The 20,663-nt window shown below is 53.4% G+C and overlaps 1 protein-coding gene across 5 annotated transcripts; it reads right to left on the reverse strand.

Annotated features, from left to right (window-relative positions):
* Positions 1 to 715: 715 nt before the first annotated feature.
* Positions 716 to 19,790, reverse strand: ZNF250 (zinc finger protein 250). Of its 5 annotated transcripts, XM_068526152.1 has the most exons (7): positions 19,725 to 19,742; positions 14,003 to 14,257; positions 13,736 to 13,796; positions 13,385 to 13,511; positions 13,165 to 13,278; positions 11,422 to 11,484; positions 716 to 2,574 (listed from the first exon to the last, which is right to left on the reverse strand). In XM_068526152.1, exons 3-7 carry the CDS (start codon positions 13,775 to 13,777, stop codon positions 1,250 to 1,252), a joined length of 1,671 nt encoding a protein of 556 aa, XP_068382253.1. In that variant the 5' UTR covers positions 13,778 to 13,796; positions 14,003 to 14,257; positions 19,725 to 19,742; the 3' UTR covers positions 716 to 1,249. The 5 variants fall into 5 exon arrangements, with proteins under 5 accessions (XP_068382253.1, XP_068382252.1, XP_068382254.1 ...); XM_068526151.1 differs by lacking the exon at positions 14,003 to 14,257 and having other exon boundaries at positions 13,736 to 13,830; positions 19,725 to 19,790; XM_068526153.1 differs by lacking the exon at positions 14,003 to 14,257.
* Positions 19,791 to 20,663: the final 873 nt, after the last annotated feature.

Raw genomic sequence — 20,663 nt, forward strand, 5'->3', positions numbered from 1 at the left:
CACAACTACTGAAGTCTGTGCACCTGGTGCCTGTGCTCTGCAATGAGAAGCCCACGCACCACAACTAGAGAAGAGCACACGTGCAGCAACAAAGACCCAACACAGCCAAAAAAAAAAAAAAAAAAAAGAAAAAGAAAAGGATCAACACTCTGGTCCTTAATTTTTCCTGAGAAGCTGGTATGTTCTCAATAGAGAGAAAAAAACTTTTACAAATTATGAATAAACTAGATATTAATCACAGTATACGACAATGAATGCTAGACTCTCTTGGAACTAGGAGTAAAAAATGAAAGAAAACCCTCATAGGAATAGAAATATTAGAAAGAGTAAACAAAAAGCTATTTGAGAATTTTGTTTTAAAAGTATGTGCCAAAGAACTGTCTTTTTAGTAACACTATTTTTGGGAAACACCATAGTGTATAAAGAGGCACCCATGTGGTGTAGCAGCTGTGAGGTCTGGGCTCTGAGTGCGAAGAGGCCTCCTAAGCCTACGTGGGCCCAGGAGCCCAAGACATCCCATGATTTCCGTGCACAGGTTTTGAGGAAAAGATCCATTTTTGAGTTGAATCTTCACTAATAAGTAAGTTAGGACATCCCTTCTGATCTTGAAAAGTTAAAGGACTAGATAAAGGGTTTTCTAAATTACATCATTTCTCACTAATTAATCTTTAGAGTCCCGCCCCTGCCCCACCACCCGGTTTTCATACAAAACAAGTGGTTCCACACACACAGGATTTTCAGCCATAATACATTACGACACTTGGTGACAATCTTTTTTATATCATTTTATCCACACAGCATTGTAGTGCTTAACAGAATACTGAAAATATAGTCCAACATTCTAATTTTAAGTAAGTGCAATAATCAGAACAGTCATTGAATTTAGGAAAGGCATATAACGTTCTAAGAAAAAAACCTTTATTTGGAGCGTGAGGACGTTTTACTGTGACAGTAATCCTTATGCTGTAACTTCCTTTACTTCCTCACTTCTAATAAACTAATGTTAAATAATGAATTGTAACTGTCTTCACCAAAATCCTCTACAATTGTGTAATTACTCTGCAATGTAACCTCAAGAAGTTGAGAGAAACAAATGAGGCCTCCTCTGAAGTTCTTCCAGAGCCATGTCAGTGCTTCCCTTGAGTTTCTCAGTGACACTTGGTGATGCTGACGGGCACCCCCCTTGGACTGGAGGCTTCCTGGGGCTGGGTGCCCAAGTTCCCGAGCGCAGCTTCGCGTGCGGCCAAGGTCACAGCTTCCTGTGTACCTTCTGGTGCTGGATCAGGTGGCCGTGCTGGTTAAAGGCGCGGCCACACTCCCCACATTCATAGGGCCTCTCACCTGTGTGGATGCGTTGGTGCTGCACGAGCACCGAGTACTGGCTGAAGGCCTTGCCACAGCGGCTACACTCGTAGGGCCTCTCGCCTGTGTGGGTCCTCAGGTGCACGATCAGCGTGGCCTTCAGGCTGAAGGCCTTGTCGCACTGTGCACAGCGGAATGGCCTCTCGCCCGTGTGGACCCGCTGGTGCTGGACCAGGGACCTGCGGGCACTGAAGGCGTGGCCACACTCGCCGCACACGTAAGGCTTTTCGCCAGTGTGGACCCGCTGGTGCTGGGTCAGGTGGGAGTGCTGCACGAAGGCCTTGCCGCATGCGTAGCAGCCATAGGGCTTCTCCTCGGTGTGGATGCGTTCGTGGTTCAGGAGGGTGGAGCGGTGCCGGAAGGCCTTGCCACACTCGCTGCACTCGTAGGGCTTCTCGCCCGTGTGCACGCTGTGGTGCTGGATGAGGACGGAGCGGTCGCTGAAGGCGCGGCCACACTCACCGCAGGCGTAGGGCTTCTCCCCGGTGTGCACCCGCTGGTGCTGGAGCAGCGTCCTCTTCACGCTGAAGGCGCGGCCACACTCTGCGCACGCGTGCGGCTTCTCCCCGGTGTGCACCCGCCGGTGGCTGCGCAGCACAGTGCTGTGGTTGAAGGCCTTCCCGCACACGCCGCACACGTAGGGCCTCTCCCCGGTGTGGATGCGCTGGTGCTGGAGGAGGTGGGAGAGCTGCGTGAAGGCCTTGCGACACTCGAGACACTCGTGTGGCTTCTCCCCCGTGTGTATCTTGTGATGCTGAGCAAGATCTGAGCTCACTCGAAAGGCCTTTCCACATTCGTGACACGCGTAGGGCTTCTCGCCCGTGTGGATCCTCCTGTGCTTGCTGAGGACCGAGCTCTGGCTGAAGGCCTTGCCGCACACACCACACACGTAGGGCCTCTCCCCAGTGTGGGTCCTCTGGTGCTGGAGGAGGTGGGAGCTCCGCCCAAAGCACTTCCCACACTCCACGCACCGGTAGGGTCTCTCCCCGCCAGGAACAGCTGGTCGCTGAGCGACAGGCATGCCCTGACTCAAGGCCCGGCCTTCAGGGGGGCCAGCGTGGCTGGGACTCAGACAGAAGCTCTCCTCGGGTTCGTAGCTTCCCTGATCGCTCCACTCGGCAGGTGTTTTCCTCAGAATCATCGATATTTCCTCTGAAGTGAGCGGTCTCAGACTCAAGTCTCTGTTCTGGTCCTGCTCCTTGTTTTCACATCCTGAAACAACAAAACCAAAGTGAGTGTGTTAACCCACTTGAAACTGCAGAGCAATTGCCACCCTGAAGGCGCTTCACTGGAGCAGGGAGGACCCTGAATGCCCACGGCTGAGAAGCCACCAGCAGGTGACACCAAAGGTGCCCAGGCCGACAGTGTGGCTGGAGAGAAGGGCCGGCTCCAGTCCGAGGGCCCCTGTGAGGGGCACACGAGGTCAGAGCCCACTGCCACCCCAGCCCCGCCCTCCCTGGAGTGTCCAGAGGCCATCGGGGGTGGGATCGAGGCAGGACCACACCTATGACCGCGGCGGGGGTGGGAAGGGGGCTGCTAGGGAGATGCGTGAGCGCTGTGTGCGTGTCCAGCAGACTGCTCCCTGGGGGACAAGACAGGCCTTTCAGGCGTCAGTGAGGATGGCAGAGAACGCCAGGGGATGTTTCTACAGTCAGGTCAGGGGCTCTGTAGGCTGAGTGGGCGGAGCAAGGGGTGCCAAGGACATTTTTTTAAATCTCGGAGACAGAGCCACTGAGTTGACGTCACCAGGGGACAGGACTGTCCCGGAGGACGGCCTGCTCAGAGTCATGTTCATCAAGGACACTCAGCAGGTGAAGCTGGCCTGCGGCAGGGCTGTGACAGCACGAGACGCGGGACAGGACGGAACCAGTCCTCCCACGACCCTCCCAGTGCCCATCTCAGCACCCACTGTGCTGCTGCCTCTAGCTTCCCAAAGGCATCGCTGGGGACGGTGCTAAAAACGGCGGTCGTGGGCTTCCCTGGTGGCGCAGTGGTTGAGAATCTGCCTGCCAATGCGCGGGACGCGGGTTTGAGCCCTGGTCTGGGAAGACCCCACATGCTGCGAAGCAGCTGGGCCCGTGAGCCACACCTACTGAGCCTGCGCGTCTGGAGCCTGTGCTCCGCAACAAGAGAGGCCGCGACAGCGAGAGGCCCGCGCACCGCGATGAAGAGTGGCCCCCGCTCGCCGCAACTACAGAAAGCCCTCGCACAGAAACGAAGACCCAACACAGCCAAAAATAAATAAATAAATAAATAAATAAATAAATAAAATTTAAAAGGACTACTTAAAAAAACAAAACAAAACAAAACAAAACAAAAACGGCGGTCGCTGAGGGACATGCCAGAGTGAGAAGCCCCGGGGGCCGAGGAAGATCCGAGGAGGGAACTCTCACTCCCTCGCCACACAAGGACACTCCTGCGGCCTCTGACAGGTGCCAGGGCCGGCAGCCCTTGGGGAAAGCAGACTGACAAATGCTATCCCAGAAACACCAGGAGATCACGAGCTAGAATGGCACCAACGTGCGTGCCCGTGGCGCCTGCCTCTCCCTCCCCTCCTCCGGGCCTTCTCAGCTCAGGGGACCTGCATTCTGCTTCACGGTGAAGACACAGAAGCCCCTCCCTGCCTGAATCTGGTGGTTAAAGGTCTTTCTGGAGTTTCTGATTAGGAAGCATACTGAATGGCAACCAGGCACGTTGTCACCGAACTGTGCTTTTTCTGTAGTAAGAATATTTTCAAGTCCCATCAGCTTTTCTTTTCTTTCTTTTTTGGTGGTAACAGCATTACTGAGATAGAAGCTTTACTTTTTAATTCATTCAGAACTTGGTTTGAGAAGACAGGTGCTGTGCAACGGGCTCCCTCAAACCCCAACCAGGACCCTTGGAAAATAATGGGCTCAGAACCCAAGCAGTCCCTCCACCAAGCAAGGGAGCTTCTAAGATAGACTTTGACTGAAGTGTTTGGAAAGAGATTTGTGCCAACGGGGTCAACACGTGCTTGATTTGACCTGTGATGTCTTGTGACATCCAGGAAATGGTTACCTTGGAGGGACTTAGACATACCAAATGCTAATACTTCTTGCAAAAGGATGGAGGCAGGGGCTTCCCTGGTGGCGCACTGGTTGAGAATCCGCCTGCCAATGCAGGGGACACGGGTTCCAGCCCTGGTCCGGGAAGATCCCACATGCCGCGGAGCAACTAAGCCCGTACGCCACAACTACTGAAGCCCGTGTGCCTAGACCCTGTGCTCCACAACAAGAGAAGCCACCGCAACGAGAAGCCCGCGCACCGCAACGAAGAGTAGCCCCGGCTCACCGCAACTAGAGAAAGCCCGTGGGCAGCAACGAAGACCCAACACAGTCAAAAATAAACATAAATAAATTTATTTTAAAAAACCCCAAAAAACATTAAAAAAAAAAAAAAAAAAAAAGGATGGAGGCAGCCCGACTGCAGCAAACCCTCAGCAGAGGGTCATCTCGCAAGAGGCAGGAGCAGGGCTGCGAAGACTTACCCAGGGTTCCTTAAAGAAGTCACACTGAGGGAGGGGGCCCCCACAGTGGTGTAGAGGCTGGGGTCCCACCCCGAGCTTCAGCTGCCCCCGACACGGGGACATCCTGGCTTCCCCACCCACACTGCTCTCCAGGGCTCAGGTGGGTGTTCTGCCTGCAGCCAGACCTCTTCATCTGGAGGGCCCACCAGCACATCCATGTCAAAAGTCCAAAACGGAACTTGGCTCCTCCCTCCTGCAGCTGGGGGCCTTCAGGACCCACGTCTCTCTTCTGATTCCCTTTTTTTTTTTTTTTTGGCTGCACCATGTGCCATGTGGGATCTTAGTTCCCTGGCCAGGGATCAAACCTGCATCCCCTGCATTGGAAGCGCGGAGTCTTAACCACTGGACCACCAGGGAAGTCCCTCTTCTGTTCTTCTCTTCCTCTTCCAACCCCAGTGTCCAAGCCCTTGTTCCTGTTGCCAAACAGTCACCGCCTTCTGCTTCCAAGCACTGCCTCTTCATCAGAGGCAGTGAGGGCTCCTCCCCGGGACCCTCAGAAGAACACAATCTCAATTTGGCAAAGTCTCGTGACTGCACTGACCAATCCAGCTGTGATTCCCATGTTCTTCTACCATTAATGTCGTTATTATATTATTTAAGACAACACGTATTATTATGTCATTTTGTTAACGGCCTTCCCCCAGGGGCTAGAAACCTGGAAAGAGCATCTCTTCCACCCCGACAGCAAGAAAAAGCTAGACAATCTACAAAATCTTAACTTTTCTGAATCCATCACAGAACTAATGTCACAATAATAACCAACTGACCCGAAATCTAGGGAAAGACAGGTGCGTGGGATGGCCCCTGGCTGAAGGGAGGGGTGAGAGGAAGATGGAAGGCAGGGCCACCACACAAGCGGCTCAGAGACTCCAGCTAAAACATTAACAAATTGACAAAGAGCCCCTGGGAGCATTAACAAATTGACAAAGAGCCCCTGGGAGCATGGACACGAGGGCGCATCTCTATGGACCTCCCCTGGGGGTAGTACCACAGGGAGGCTCCTCCCTTGGGGGTTCAGGTCTGAAAGAGGGGGCAGCCTTCTCTATGGAACAAAAGTTGTGAGTCACTGGGGGAGGGTAAGCAAACTTGACACTCTGGGGACAGATGAAAATCATGGCTGGGGGAAGGGAAGACTATCCTGTGCTTGGTGGGTGGGGGTGGGGAAGGGGCAGGAAACGACCCTGGGCCCAGACAGTTCGAACCTCCTTCAGCTGGGGGAGGGCTGAGCCCAAGGACGGACCAGGACAGCAGGGGTTGCTCCATCCCCGCTTCCCCAAGTCTAACAAGCGCTGAGCAACAAGCCACAGCAGGCTGTTGCGGGTGGAGCAAGCCTCTGCGGTACAGAAGCACACGGGAGACTGAGCGCCCCCGCCCAGCACGAGTAAGTGCCTGTGGAACCTGAATCTGGTGGCGCCCTGAAGGCAACTATGGGCACAAAAGAACCCAGCCCAGCTCCTGACTGAATTGACTCTGCCTTCCTCACTAACAGTTGAGCAGGAGAGGCTGTGTTTCCAGACAGACAGTTTACCTCTTTCGCTGTCCCATGAGTGATGGCTGACATTCAATAAAAAAGTAAGAGATACCAAAAAAGAAAAGGGTGTGTGAGTGCGCGCACATGCGTGCACACACACACACACACACACACTATCAAGACACTAAGCGGCAATACGCCAGGCTCAGAGGTGACCCGTGTGTTGGAACAACCTGCACCATCAGACACAAGACACAGCGACAGAGGTAAAGGATGCCTTTGATGTGCTCGTCAGTAGACTCAACTCAGCTGAGGAAACGACCAGGGAGCTTGCAAATAGGTCAACAGAAATTATTCAAACTGAACCACAAAGAGGAAAATGAACAGTAAACAATAAAAACAACACTGAACAGAGCTGTGGGTCAATACCGAACAGACCAACTTGCACGTCGTTAGAATCCCAGGAGAAGACAGAGGACAAGGAAGTAAAACATCTGAAAGGATAATGGCTGGGATTTTTCCAACAATAACAGATGATATCAAAACACAGATCCAAGATCAGAGAAACACAAACATGTTTCCTATTCAAACTCCTAAAAACCAAAGAGAAGGAGAAAATCTTAGACGCAGCTACAGGGAAAAAAACCACAGAGGACACAGAGGAACCAATGTAAGAAATACAGCAGACGCGTCATCAGAAACCTTCATCACGTCAGAAGACAATGCACGGACATCCTTCAAGTGCTGAGAGGAAAACACTTGTCAATTTACAACTCTGTGCCCAGCAAAAAATACCTTTCAAAAAAAAAGATAATTTTTTGAAAAGAAAAAACCCAATGGAGAGAGTTCCCAACCATGAAATCCACATTACTGTTAAAGGAAGTTCTTCATGGGGAAAAAATATACCTGACAGAAACTTGGAATTGCACAAAGAAATGATGGTTTTTGTAAATGGTTAAAATGAAGGTAAATATAAAAGACTATGAAAAAGTTTTCTAAGTCACTCTAAAAGACAACCGTCTAAAGCAAAAACAGTAGTTGCATATTGTGGGTTTACAACATATATAAAACTTAGGACAGTATCATAAAATTGGGAAAGAAGGAACAGGGAAGTTGTTAAGGACTGAAAATTTGTGTTCTCCCAAATTCGTATTCTGAAGCCCTAACCCCCCAGTGTGATGGTATTTGGAGGTGGGGCCTTTGGAAAGTGCTTAGGGCTAGTTGAGGTCATCAGGGCAGGCCGCAGTGATGAGAATAGTGTCCTTATGTCTCCACAGGCACAGAGAGTCAAGTGAACACACAGCAAGAACGTGGCCGCCTGCACAGTGGATAAGACTCCACGTTCCCAATGCAGGGGGCCTGGGTTCAATCCCTGGTCAGGGAACTAGATCCCACATGCATGCCACAACTAGGAGTTCACATGCCACAACTAAGGAGCCCATGTGCTGCAACTAAGGAGCTGGCAAGCTGCAACCAAGGAGCTGGCAAGCCGCAACTAAGACCTGTTGCAAATAAATAAATAAATATTGAAAGAAAGGGAAGGAAGGAAGGAAGGAAGGAAGGAAGAAAGAAAGGAAAGGAAAGGAAGGAAGGAAAGAAGAAAGGAAGGAAGGAAAGAAGGAAGGAAAGAAGGAAAGAGAGAGCGAGAGAGAGAAAGAAAGAAAGAAAGGAAGGAAGGGAAGGAAGGAAAGAAAGAAAGAAAAGAAAAGGAAGGAAGGGAGGAAGGGAGGGAGGGAGGGAGGGAGGGAGGGAGGGAGGAAGGAAGGAAGGAAGGAAGGAAGGAAGGAAGACAAAGTGGCTGCTTGCAAGTCAGGAAGAGAGCAGAGCCCTCGCCAGAAACCAAATCAGCCGGTACCTTGATTTTGGACTTCCAGCCTCTAGAACTGTGAGAAGTAAATTTCTGATGTTTAAGGACCCGATCAGTGGCATTTTGTTATGGCAGCCTGAGCCGGCCAATACAACAGCATGCTTTGTGTGCACCACTATGGAGCAGTCAGTAGTGCAGGGAAGCAGTGGTTACCCTGGACCAGCCACTATACACCCTGTTGTTTGTTCCCTCTTCTTTTTCTCCTTTCTAAAAAGTTAGGTATTTTTCATGATTCGATCTTATCTCCTTTGCTGTCTTCTCAGCTATAACTCTGGGCTATTTTAGTGGTTGTCTCAGGGTTCACAGCATGAGTCTTCAGTCTGTCAGTCTGCCTTTGGCCCCTGCTTCTCTCCATGTGATGTGTCTTTTTCTCTGGCTGCCTTTAAAATGTTCCCTTTGTCACCAGTTGTCAACATTTAATCATGATGTGGTTTAGTGTAATTTTATTCATGTTTCTTATGCATAGGGTCCCTTGAGCTTCTTAGATTTCTGAGTTTATAGTTTTCATCAAATTTGGAAAAACTTCAACTGTCACTTCTTCAAATATTTTTCCTGCTTTGTTCCCATCAATGATATATATCAGGCTATTTCAGGTTCTCCCACAGCTCACCAACATTCTTCAATCTTTTTTAGCCTTTGTCCTGTTTCCTTTTCAAAAGTTTCCATGCCTTTGTTTTCAAGTTCACTAATCTTTTCTTCTGCAATGTTTAATCTGCCACTAATTTTACCCAGTGAATTTTTCATCTCATCGTTGTTTTCATCTTTAGAAATTAGATTTGGGTTTTAAAAAAATTAATCTTCCATGCCTCTACCTAATACACTATTTCCTGTAGCTCCCTGAACATATGGAATTTATTGTTTTAATATCCTTATCTCCCAATTCTATCATCCCTGTCATTTCTGGTCAGTTTCACTTGACTGGTTTTTCTTCTAATCATGGCTGTATTTTCTTGCTTCTTTGTATCTCTGGTAATTTTTCATTAGATGCTGGACATCATGGATTTCCCCTTGCTTGGTGCTGGATACTTCCGTATTTTTATAAACATTATTGAGCTTTGTTCTAATACGTGGCTATGTTACTTGGAAATTGTATGGTTCCTGCCTTTCAACTCTGTTCAGTCTGACCAGAGCAGTGTTTAAGGTTATTCCCCCCACCCCCCATTAGCGAGGCAAGACCCTACTCAGTACTCTACCTGATGATGCCTTGTGAGTTACAAGGTTTTCCACTCTTGCTGGTGGGAAGCGACAGTGTTCCCAGCCTTGTGTGAGCACTGGGAACTGTATTTATTAGCTTACAGTTCTGTAGGCCACAATTCTGCATGGTGGGGATGGGTTCTCTGCTCAGGGTATCACAAGGCTGAGATAAAGTGTCAGCCGGTCTGAAATCTTGTGTGAAGGCTCAGGGGATAAATCCACTTCTCAGCTCTTTTTTATTGTTGGCAACATTTGGCTCCTTGGAGCTGCAGGGCCGAGGTGACCGTTTCCTTGCTGGATGCCGCCTGGGAGTCACTCTCTGCTCCTACCTCCTACCTGCATCTTTAAGGCAGCAATGATGCATCATATCCATCTCCTGCTTTAAAAAATTTTTTTTAAAATTGATACATTTATTTTTGGCCACACAGAGCAGCTTGTGGGATCTTAGTTCCCTGACCAGGGATTGAACCTGGGCCAAGGCAGTGAAAGTGCTGAGTCCTAACCACTGGACGGCCAGGGAATTCCCTCCTCCTGCTTTGAATTTGACTTGTCTCTGAGCTCTAGACCCAGATTTAGAGCATTCTCTGTTCCTTAAAGGCAACAGTGCCATTTAACATAACCTAATCGTAAAACACATAACCACAGTCCTGGGGATTATGCAGGGCACGTATACCAGGGATCAGAGGGCAGGGATCCTGGCGGTTATCTTAGTTGGCTTGGTATCCTAACAAAATATCCTAGACTGGGGGGCTTAAACAACAGGAGGCTGGGAAGCCCAAGATCAAGGTGCCAGCAAGGTAGATTTTCATCCTGAGGCCTCTTCTGTTGGCTTGTAGGTGGCCGCCACCTTCTCATCTGGCCTCTCCTTTGGTTCTCTTCTATTAGAACCTGTTCAAGTTTTGTGCCCATTTTTCTTATTGGGTGTTTCTTCATATTTTATTCTCTTCAGAGCAGTTTATTTATTAAGTGTGCACTGTACTGATAAATGGTAACAGTATTCCATAGGTTCTTCATTGAAATATCTGAATTCACTGTCATCTGTTTAATAAGATTTTTACATGTTCTTAAAAACTTGTACTATGTTTTTTTTTTAAGTGGAAAACAAGTTTTAGTTCCTTTTTTTTGACTTATAAGCCTCATCATCACAGAGTAAAGCTGGTAGGTCAAAGAAATAATTACTCATTTGCGTGGAAAAGTATCACTTCTAATGTTTGAAGCTTCCTGAATGGGTGGCTTCTGGCCTTATGCCAGACTAACAAGACAAGAAAGACGACTTTGGGCTTCCCTGGTGGCGCAGTGGTCGAGAGTCTGCCTGCTAATGCAGGGGACACGGGTTCGTGCCCTGGTCTGGGAGGATCCCACATGCCGCGGAGCAACTAGGCCCGTGAGCCACAACTACTGAGCCTGCGCGTCTGGAGCCTGTGCTCCGCAACAAGAGAGGCCGCGACGGTGAGAGGCCCGCGCACCGCGATGAAGAGTGGCCGCTTGCCGCAACTAGAGAAAGCCCTAGCACAGAAACGAAGACCCAACATAGCAATCAATCGATCAATAAATCTTTAAAAAAAAAAAAAAAAAAAAAAGAAAGACGACTTTAACGGTGAAGAATAAATTAACATTTCAGGAGGTAACTCCCTCCATTACCCATGGCACAAACACAGCGCACAACAGACCCAGGCTGCCAGGAATGCGGGGATGGGCTGCCTCTTGCCCCACACTCTCAGGATGGCAGCTTCATCGTTGTTTCAAGTGTACAGTAGCAACAAGACAAATAAAGGGGAAAAAGCAAGTCCACTGAAACCAATTTTTTAATTAACCGCCCCCGCCCCCCGCCAGCATTCTGTAGAGATTGTGTGTGTTGTGTAATGAGAACACATGTTCTGCATCAGAGCAGCCTGGGAATCTCCTCGTGTTCTCGTGAACACGAGCACAAACACGTCAGGGATTGTACTGGATCAAAAAGAAGATGAGACACACACTTACCCCAGGGACAGGACGTGCTGTCTTGCTGCACACAAGCTGTCTTGTGGTCACACGTGAAGTTGTCTGCAAAAGGAACAGAGAGTTGAAGGGACAACAAAACCAACGCCTCTCCCAAGAGTGGAAAATCCTCTCACTTCCTGTTACAAGACGAAAGTGCAATTCATTGGGTTAGAGACAGCAGGGCCGGGCAGGTGCACACGCTTCTCCCTTTGAGGAGCCGCCGGGCGAGGCTGAGGCACATGGTGGCGGCCCGGGCTGCAGCAGGCAGCTCCTGCTCTGTGCACACCCCTCATCTCTCAGACCCCGTCCTCCGGGGCCTGCGGGTGGGGGGCAGAGTGAGCGGGTGCTTCTGTGTGAAAGCTTCTCTCTCCAGCCTGCCATGCTCTTGGAGAACGGCGGTCTCTTTGGCATCAGATCTGAAGGGCACTCGTCTAAAACCTCCATCAGGTGAAACCACAGCTGGTCCACCAGGGACCCAGGTCTGGTTGGGGGCAGCTGTTTTCTTGCCCCCTGCAGCTGCAGTCAAAGATATGCTCAACATGATGCTGTGCCTTTTCTACATTCCCTGGAAAATCGCATTCCTCCGGGTCCAGCGAAGTCACTGCTCCTCTGAGGATACCTGATTCTGCAGGTCAGTAAGAGGCGGGCTGTCCGTAACACCTGGTGCCCCTCCACACAGTACCCAGAGACCCTGGAGTGGAGCAGCCATGGGATTGGTGCCGTGCTGTCCTCACAGCCAGAGGGGCCGCGTCCTGCAGGGCAGGCTGGCTGAGGTTCCCTGAGACTCCTGTCCTCGTCCTTCGCTGGATGTCGCCCACCCCCACCCCGCCCTAAAGCAACTGCTGGCCACTGCCCTCAGGACTGGACGCCTCTGCCGGCACCCCCCCTTCTACACTTTCCTCCATAAACGTCTGGTACTTCGTCTGCTAGGTTAACTACTGGATACCTCACCTCTCTGATGCTGCGGTAAATGCTACCTTTAAGAATATCACATCTTTAAAAAATTTTTTTCTCTCTTGCTGTTGTACCTATATGAGATGGTGGATGTGACCTAAACTTACTGTGGTTATTATTTCACAATATATTTAAGTCAAATCATTATGTTCTACACCTTAAACTTGTAATGTTATGTCAATCATATCTCAATAAAACTGGAAAAAAAAATCATACCTTTGGTGCTGATACATAGAAATAAAACTGATTTTGTACCTAGCAAACTCTCTTGTGAATTCTAATCAATCTTACAAGAGAAAACCGTATGATTTTCAATGATTTCTTTCCAGTTCTATAGCTTCAACTTCGTTGTTGTGTTTCGTCTGTCTTGCCTTGTTTTGGGTGGGACGCCCGGACAGCGCCACGTGGCTGTGGATGGTGGGCTCCTCATCGCAAACAGCTCCAGCCCCACTACCTACCAGGTTAAGAAACTTCCCTTCTACACCTAGGGTGCCTCCTCCTTCCCTAAACCAACCAGGTATCCCTCAAACGCTGGGTGTCCCATCGGAACGGGGACCTGGCAGGGGCCCGGTCCCCATGGGTGCTCTCCCCGCTCTGCCTGCGCCCAACCCACCACCAGGCTGCACTCGCCTCTGTGCTCACTCCCTGCCCTGGGCCTCTGCCTGCTCGGCCCCGCCTGCCCGCAGGGTCCCTGCCAAATCAGACCCCAGGAGGAAGCCACTCCGGCCACCTCCCATCAGCACCCGCAGGTGCTCAGCCCTTGGTGCAGGAAGGCGGCTCCCCACTCACCTGAGCGGCCAATGCCCAGGCCCCTGCGCCCCTCATTTCCCTGTTTGTCCAGGACCCACGGCTCCTCTCCTCGCTCCAGCTGCGAGATCACCTCGGGCTTGGATCCTGGAATTCCTGCTCACGGGGAGGGAAAGGCCTTTTGTCTACACAGCATCCGTGAGCACCCTAACCCGCCCTGGGCCGAGCACACAGACAGACGAGGCCTGCAGAGGGGCCTTACCCACGGAGACCACGTTCCCATAGGTTTCCATCATCACATGTCGGTAGAGGCCCCGCTGAGCAGGGCCCAGGCGGTCCCACTCCTCCTGGGAGAGGAGCACGGCCACGTCCTCGAAGGTCACCTTGGCCTGGAACGACAGGGGCTGCTGCAGGTCGACTGAGTGTCTCCGTCCGAGACGAGGTGGGTGCAAGCAGCATGGGGGTGTGGGGATACGCCCAGGGATGTGGGGGCAGTGACACGAGGGGCCACAGCATTCAGGAGGCAGTGACGTTCAGGCTGCCACCAGGAGCCCCAGGCGTGGGCCGACTGTGAGCAAGGCAGGGGTGCTGTGCAGGCCTCGGGGCAACTCACCTGGGGCACCGCCGGTGGCGGTAGGAGCCTGGCCGCTGCCATCACCTGGTCCCTGGGGTCTCTGAGGAAGATGGAAATCGGAGGAGCCTGTGGGACTGAGGAAGAGCAGGGAGCACATGACGGGCCCAGCCGGGCCCCCCGTGAACTCTGACTCCAGTCCCAGAGCCGCACAGATGGACCCCGAGCTCTCGGGCCCAGGAAGGTCCCACCTGAGACACCTGGGGACGCTGTGCGCCCCTAGGGCAGTGGGCCGTCTGCCCAGCTCACCTGGCACGGCCTGCAGTGCGCGCACAGGCCCGGGTGAGCGCGTCCTCACAGGAGCCAAGCTGTCATCCAGGGAGGCACCGGGCCTGGCTGCCTCCAGAGATGCTGGGCGTGGACAGTCCTGCCAGGGCCGCACTCCTGTGGGGACCCCATGCCAGGCCCTGCATGCCTGGCTTGACCACAGCCCTCCTGTGGGCCCACCGATGCCCTGGCCGCGCCTGGTCCTGCCCCGGTGGCGGCTCCAGCGGGGGTCGGGTTCTGGTGGGAGTCCAGAGTGACCCAGGGATTTGGTCTGAGCACCTGACAGGGAGGCCCGAGGGTGGACAGGTTCTGGGGAAATGCCAAGCCAAGTAAGCTATCTGTCACACCCCAACTGCCAGACAGAAGGGGGGACCAAGAGCTCTCCTGGCAGGGCAATGGGGCTGACATCATCTGGAGGCCGAGGCGGGTCCGCAACAGGGACACACAAGCCCAGCAGGCAGATTGCTCGGGGGAAAAGCGACGCAAGAATGAGGTCAAGCCCTCAGGCAGGCACCTCACCAAGCAGGATGCTTCGCCTCATGCTGTGGGCCTCTGGGGGAGCAAGTCAGGGAGCCACCACCTCACGCTCTTGGTAAAGCGTCCCGTGGATGAGTACGTTTACACACACAACTTTCAGGAAAATACACACTGAACTCGTGACCGCGGCCGCCTCTGGGGAGCAGGAGCCGTGGCGGAGAGAGAGGATGGCCCTCACTGCCCACCCCTCCGTCCACCAGAAAGGCCCATTCCCCCAAAACGTGTGCGCGCGCGCGTGTCTGTGCATGTAAAGGCAACACGACTGTAATTAGAATTCCAACCGGAGTCTTCGATTAGAATTCAAGGAGTGAATAAAAGTACCCCAGAATTCACCCGAAAACGGATACCGACCTTTGTTAACGGCACAGCTCTGGTCCTCTGGGAACCCAGCAGAGGTGGACAGTCATTTGCACTACGGGCTGACCATACCTGGGCCAGGACCCAATAATGAGCACCCACAGGCGCCCCATTCACAGCCTCCCCAGTGGGTGCCGGTGGCCGGCCACGAGGCCTTGGGCCAGGCCAGCTCCTGCCCAAGCCCGTGTCTGTGACCTGAGCTGCTTCCCGCTGCACAGGCCTGAATGTCCAGTGGAGCCCAGGGGCTCCCTTTGGTGTGCTGAACTGGTGACCTCCTTCCCCCCACCGGGCATCTCCACGTGGGTGTCCTCTAGCACCTCAGACACTTAACATCAAACACCGACCCCGCCCTCCACCCGGTTCTGCCCCAGCTGATCTGGCAGCTGCATACGATCCAGAACCTGGGCCCGCGGCAGCACCGTCCTGTCCTGCCCCCCCATGGGAACGCAGTGACTGTTCTCGGCTCCAAGGCCAACCCCACCCCGCCCCCACACCGTTCCTGAGGCTGCCCAGCCCTGCCCGGGCCTCCCCTTGGCTGGGGTGGCTCCTGCCCCTCGGCTGGTGCTTGGCCATGTCACCCTCTCGCTGAGGCCCCTCCTGAGCCCCCTTGGGGTCCTCTGCCTCATCGCTCTCACACCCCCCTTCCTGTCCCAGCAGAGCAGCCAGTGGCTCAATGTTTGCTGAAAAAGTGTATGAAATTACAGGAGCAATGAGACCACACTCCACCCTCACAACAGCAACAAGTGCCCGGCGAACATCTGCTGCCAGCAGCAATGAGGAAGCGGAGTTTCCGGTACGCTCTTTCTCAGGTGAGAAAGTCACCTGGTATATTTAGGTGCAGCAGATACACCCTTAGGCAGTGCACGCCCTCCCGGGAGGGAGGTGAAACCAGGAGGGGAGGGGGCAGAGCACAATCCTTAAAGAATAACACAGATGTCAGACATGACAAAAACTGGTTAGAACCAACTACGCCCGAGATGGTGGAAGACTCGCCCCCCAGAGCCTCATTATATGCTCATTGTAATACATCAGCTAGATGACACACCCACAGGCCCCACAGTTCCGAGGCCCCTGCCCTTCCCCTGAAAAAGCTGGAATAATCCTCCTACTTGTTAGCCTATGAAATTACCCAGCCCATAAAAAGTAACCACCCCATATTTCAGGGCCACTCTCGCCTTTTGAGACGGACCACATTCTAAGGAATGCGTACCTCTCTAAATAATTCCACTTCTCACCTATCACTTTGCCTCTTACTATGAATTCCTTCTGCACTGAGACATAGAGCAGGGGTCCCCAACCCCCAGGCCGCGGACGGGTACCGGACCGGGCCGCAGCGCAGGAGGTGAGTGGCGGGCAAGCGAAGCTTCACCTGCTGCTCCCCATCGCCTGCATGACCGCCTGAACCATCCCCCCCTACCCTGTCCGTGGAAAAACTGTCTTCCACGAAACCGGTCCCTGGGGCCAAAAAGGTTGGGGACCGCTGACTTACAGAACCTGAGCTTCAGTAAGTCCTGAGCCTAGGTGTGTGGTTTCAATTAAAAGACAGTGAGTTCGAGTCTCGGCCCACGAGTTCGAATCCCATGTGAGTCGTGGGGTTTCAGAAGCAGGCTCCAGGATGGTGCTGCTGCCAAAGCCACAGTCCTTCCACACACCAGTCCGGCACCTGCTAAGACCAAGATTCAGGCTGCGCCCGGTGGCCAGACGGGTCAGCAAAAGCACGGGATATGGCGTGTGTCCACGAGGCTCCTGTTTCACAAACAATGACCTCAGGGCCTCGACGGGGTGTGAGCCCTTGTCCACACCGGTAAGACAGAGAGACACACCTCCTCTCAGGTGAGAGCGCTTGACTAAGCGGCAGTCACTTGATGGGATTAACTCAAACCCAGCGGCCAACAGGCCTGAGGCACGGAGGGGTGGAGAGGGAGAAGGCGACAAGATTCCCACCTGCGGTGAGTCCCAGAGAAGCACGAAAGCAAAAGACCTCTGCCTAGGATGACCTCTGCAAACTGCCAAAGGGAAAAAGCGTATCGTGAAGTATGCCTGTTGCTCTGCTCTGAAGGTCTGTGTCCCCCAAATGTATATGTATGTGTTGAAATCCTAATGCCCAATGTGAGAGTGTTATGAGGTGGGGCCTTTGGGAGTGCTTCGGTCATGAAGGTGGAGTCCCCCTGATAAGAGACCCCACAGAGCTCCCTTGCCCCTTCCTCCACGTGAGGACACAGAAGTCTGCAGCCAGGAAGAGGGCCTCACCCGCCCCTGCTGGCCCCCTGACCTCGGACATCCGGCCTCCGCACTGTGAGAAATCAATGTCTGTTGTTTTACAGGCTGCCCAGTGTGTGGTGCTTTGCTATAGCAACCCAAATGGAATAAGACACTTACATCCTGATAAAAAATAAAGAAAACAAATTTAAAAACTGGTACTAACTAGTTTTTCATTTTTCTTTACTTGCACTTTGGTAGATAAGGTCTGGGTCTCCTGGAACAAGTCTGTGCCAGATGCAAAGACGTGCAAAAAACACTGCAGGCCGCTAACCGACACCACAGGGAGGACAAGAGAGCCACCTGGGCACTGAACCTGGCTTTTACCAGGCCACCCCCACCTCGATGCCCGGAGCTCCAGGCATCAGGAAGGGCGAACAGGTGGGCAGGACAAGTCCTGTTTAGATGGTCCCCAGAGCCGAAATCACCACCACCAAGGGTCAGAACTGGCTCTGAGGAGCTGCCTAAGGAGGCCATGCCGCCCCCAACACAGCGGCAAGTACAAAAAGCACCCGCCCCAGGGGTGCCCGCAACAGTGACCCACCCACCCACGGGTCACTGTCATTCTTCAGATGCAGGAATTTCGATTTTTGCAACTCCCACCAGGGAATAACCCAAACAAACCAGAACAGGCCAACATTCAGAGAATGCAGCAGTGGTCACACTGCAGTGAGACTCTGCCGAGTGAGGTCTGGCTCGGGTGGTGACTAAGGGACTGCAGAGACGCAAAGAGCTCAGAACTTAACGTTTGTTATTATTTGGTTTTGTAAGCTAAGCTTTAGTAACTTATCGCTCTTGCTGGAACGGCTGATGATCTTGATGTAAAAGAGCCTTTCTTCCAAAGACCCCGCCCACAGTGACAGGCATGACAGGCACACTCCCAGTCCCTGGTCTGGGGTGGGAGGCTCCCAGAGTCTCCCCCCTCATCCTCACCGTCCTCACCCCCAGGTTTTCCTGCTGGAAGGCCTGCCCCCTCTTTCTTCATCTCCACGGAGCCCCACCCTCCAGGGTGGAATCGCCTTCCAAAGAGGCACTTCTGAGCCACCCGTAAGCCCAAAGCACAACCCTGCAACCTTCGGAAGTAAATGATCACAAACATGCATCCACGTGGACAGCTTTCCTACACACCAGCAACACGGAGTCAGAAAATACACAGGGAAAAAGGTTCTATTCACAGATGGCAACAAGAAACAAGGTTAAAATAAACCTGAGAAATGTGATGCTAATTCTGCCCACTGTATCCACAAAGCCGTGGTGCCGAGAGCCAAGCTGGCCTGGACTAGAAGGGGGAGAGCAGGGCCACGTCGATAAACAAACGGATCCCGGGGAAGATGGTCCAGTAACCGGCACTTGGACAAGGGGTCTAAACTTAGATCTTTGCACAAGGCTCAACTTATCTCCCAGAAAGCTAAGCAAAAGCAGAGATTAAAAAAATACGACAAAAAACAAAAAAAAGACAGAAAAAAAATGAGATCATTTCATATCATATACTTAAAGCATTCGGCTAATGCATGAATAAGAGATAAATTTAAAAATTACATCATAAAAAGAACTTGAATAAAGTCTGGGGGGCAGAGATCCACAGATCTGCTGCGTGAAAATCAAAACCTTTGCACATCAAAGCGCCGTGAATCCCAGAAATGGGCCCAAGACTCGAGAACTTAACACGTGACAAAGGTGGTTTTCCAAATCAATGGAGAAACGAATTATTCAGTAGGTTGTGTCAGAAATATCAGGATTTAGAGACAACACTGAAGCTGGATTCCCAACTTGCCCCACACCAACATGATTCCAGATGGAGCCAACATTTCACAAGTACCAGAGAAAAACAAGAGTTTATTTAAAAACTAATCTTGGAATAGGGAAGGCCCTTTAAAACACAGCACAAAGCCAAAAGCCTCGAGGGTAAATATCTGACCATTAAACACTCGAAATCTTCCATCTCAAAACGGAAGAAAACACCATAACCGGAGTCAAATGACAATTTGAGAAGACACGTAGGTTAAAGAACCGAGCTGATGAGAAAGGAAACGCCAAGGGCAGCGCACACCGAGGGCTCGGCTGAAAAGGCGGCACGCCGTCTCCCGCTGAAGCGCCCCGGCAAGCTTCCAGCAGGCAGACACCCGCGGACTCTGGGAAAGGCTGGTCGCGCTCACGAAAAAGGGCTTTTACAAAGTAACCGGGAAACGAGCCTCGATGGAAAATGGAGGCGGGAGGGGAACTCGGGAGGAAGCACTTTTCCCAGAGAGACGCCAAGGCCGCCGGGACGCTGAGTGCGACCCCCGCGGACAGCGGTCCCGCGACCCCGGCCCGCCCCCGGGCGCCGCGAGAAGCTGGAGCTCGCGGGGTCGAGGACCACCCGCTGGGCAGGGCTCGCCGTTCGTGGGAGCGGGGCGGGGAGGGCCCGGCGGAGGCGAGAGTGGGGCGGGGGCTCGGAGTGCGCCTGGAGAAGGCAGGGGGCGCGCGTGGGAAGCGCCCGGCCGCGTGGAGGGTCCCGGCCCCCCCCGCCGCGCGGGCAGAGGCTCCCGGTGCCGCCCGCGCCCCGACTCACCGTCCCCGCCGCAGCCTCACGCGCAGATGCGACCGCCCGCACCTCACTCAGACAAAGGGGACACCCCGCCCCGTCTGCGCACCCGCCAATCCCGGAGCGCCCCGCCTCCCAGGGCCACGCCCACACCTTCCAGGCAACCACTCCTAGAGCGCGACACTTCCCAGTCCGCCGTGGGCCCCGCCTTCCCTGCCCGGCGCCTTTCTCCTGACTGACGCCTGTGACTCGCGCTCCGGAGCCACCGAGAGACACGGCCTCCACCGCGCCTAGAGAGGCCACGCCGCGTCCGGGCCTCCCAAGGCCGCACTTCCGGCGTGGCCCCCCAACTGCTGGCCCTGTGGGCCGTAGTGGCCGCCCCACCCCCACCCTGGCCGGTCCCCGCCCTGCTTCAGCCGGTGTCACCCCGCCGAGGCGGGGCCTGGCACGGGCTGGCGGTGGTCGTCATGTGTGGCGGCGACCGCCTCCCCATACCCCTGCGCTGGTGTTTGCGCACTTCGGGGCGGTGCGCGGTCCGGGGCTGGAGCGTCCGAGGAGGACGCTGTGGCCGACGTGGAGGACTAGCGCGGGCGGAAGGAAGAGGTGGTCATCGCTGCTTCCAACCGCACTCTCTGGCCCCCCAAGGACGGGCTGGTGTCCTTCCAAGTGGCACGTTGGCTGGGCCTAGGGAAGAGCTCGGCAGGCTGGGAGGACTGGCCAGGCAGAGCCGGTGCCCCGACTGCGGGGCAGGAGAAGTGGTCTGGGGAGAGGCCCCAGGCTGGAAGTGGGGGAGGATGTGGCAGTAATTCTCTGGGTAGCAGGCACCGGCATCAGGGGCAGGGTTCCCACTCCGCGGAGAGTGAGGTCAGCTTCCCACGGGGAACTCGCCTAGCACGCACACCCCTGTGAGCAGAGTCCCCTCTGCCAAGGGACTGAAGCCAGGACCAAGGTCGTCCGATTTGGCTC

The sequence above is a fragment of the Eschrichtius robustus genome, chromosome 17 (assembly GCF_028021215.1).
Source record: "Eschrichtius robustus isolate mEscRob2 chromosome 17, mEscRob2.pri, whole genome shotgun sequence".
Taxonomy (NCBI): Eukaryota; Metazoa; Chordata; class Mammalia; order Artiodactyla; family Eschrichtiidae; genus Eschrichtius; species Eschrichtius robustus.

Excerpts from the sequence above, each read along its gene's own strand:
- ZNF250 (XM_068526151.1), bottom strand. The coding sequence starts at position 13,777 with ATGGCAGCGGCCAGGCTCCTACCGCCACCGGCGGTGCCCCAG. Across the intron at positions 11,485-13,164 it reads CCTGGGCATTGGCCGCTCAG|ACAACTTCACGTGTGACCAC; the intron begins GTGAGTGGGGAG and ends TTCCTTTTGCAG. Across the intron at positions 2,575-11,421 it reads CAGCACGTCCTGTCCCTGGG|GATGTGAAAACAAGGAGCAG; the intron begins GTAAGTGTGTGT and ends TTGTTGTTTCAG.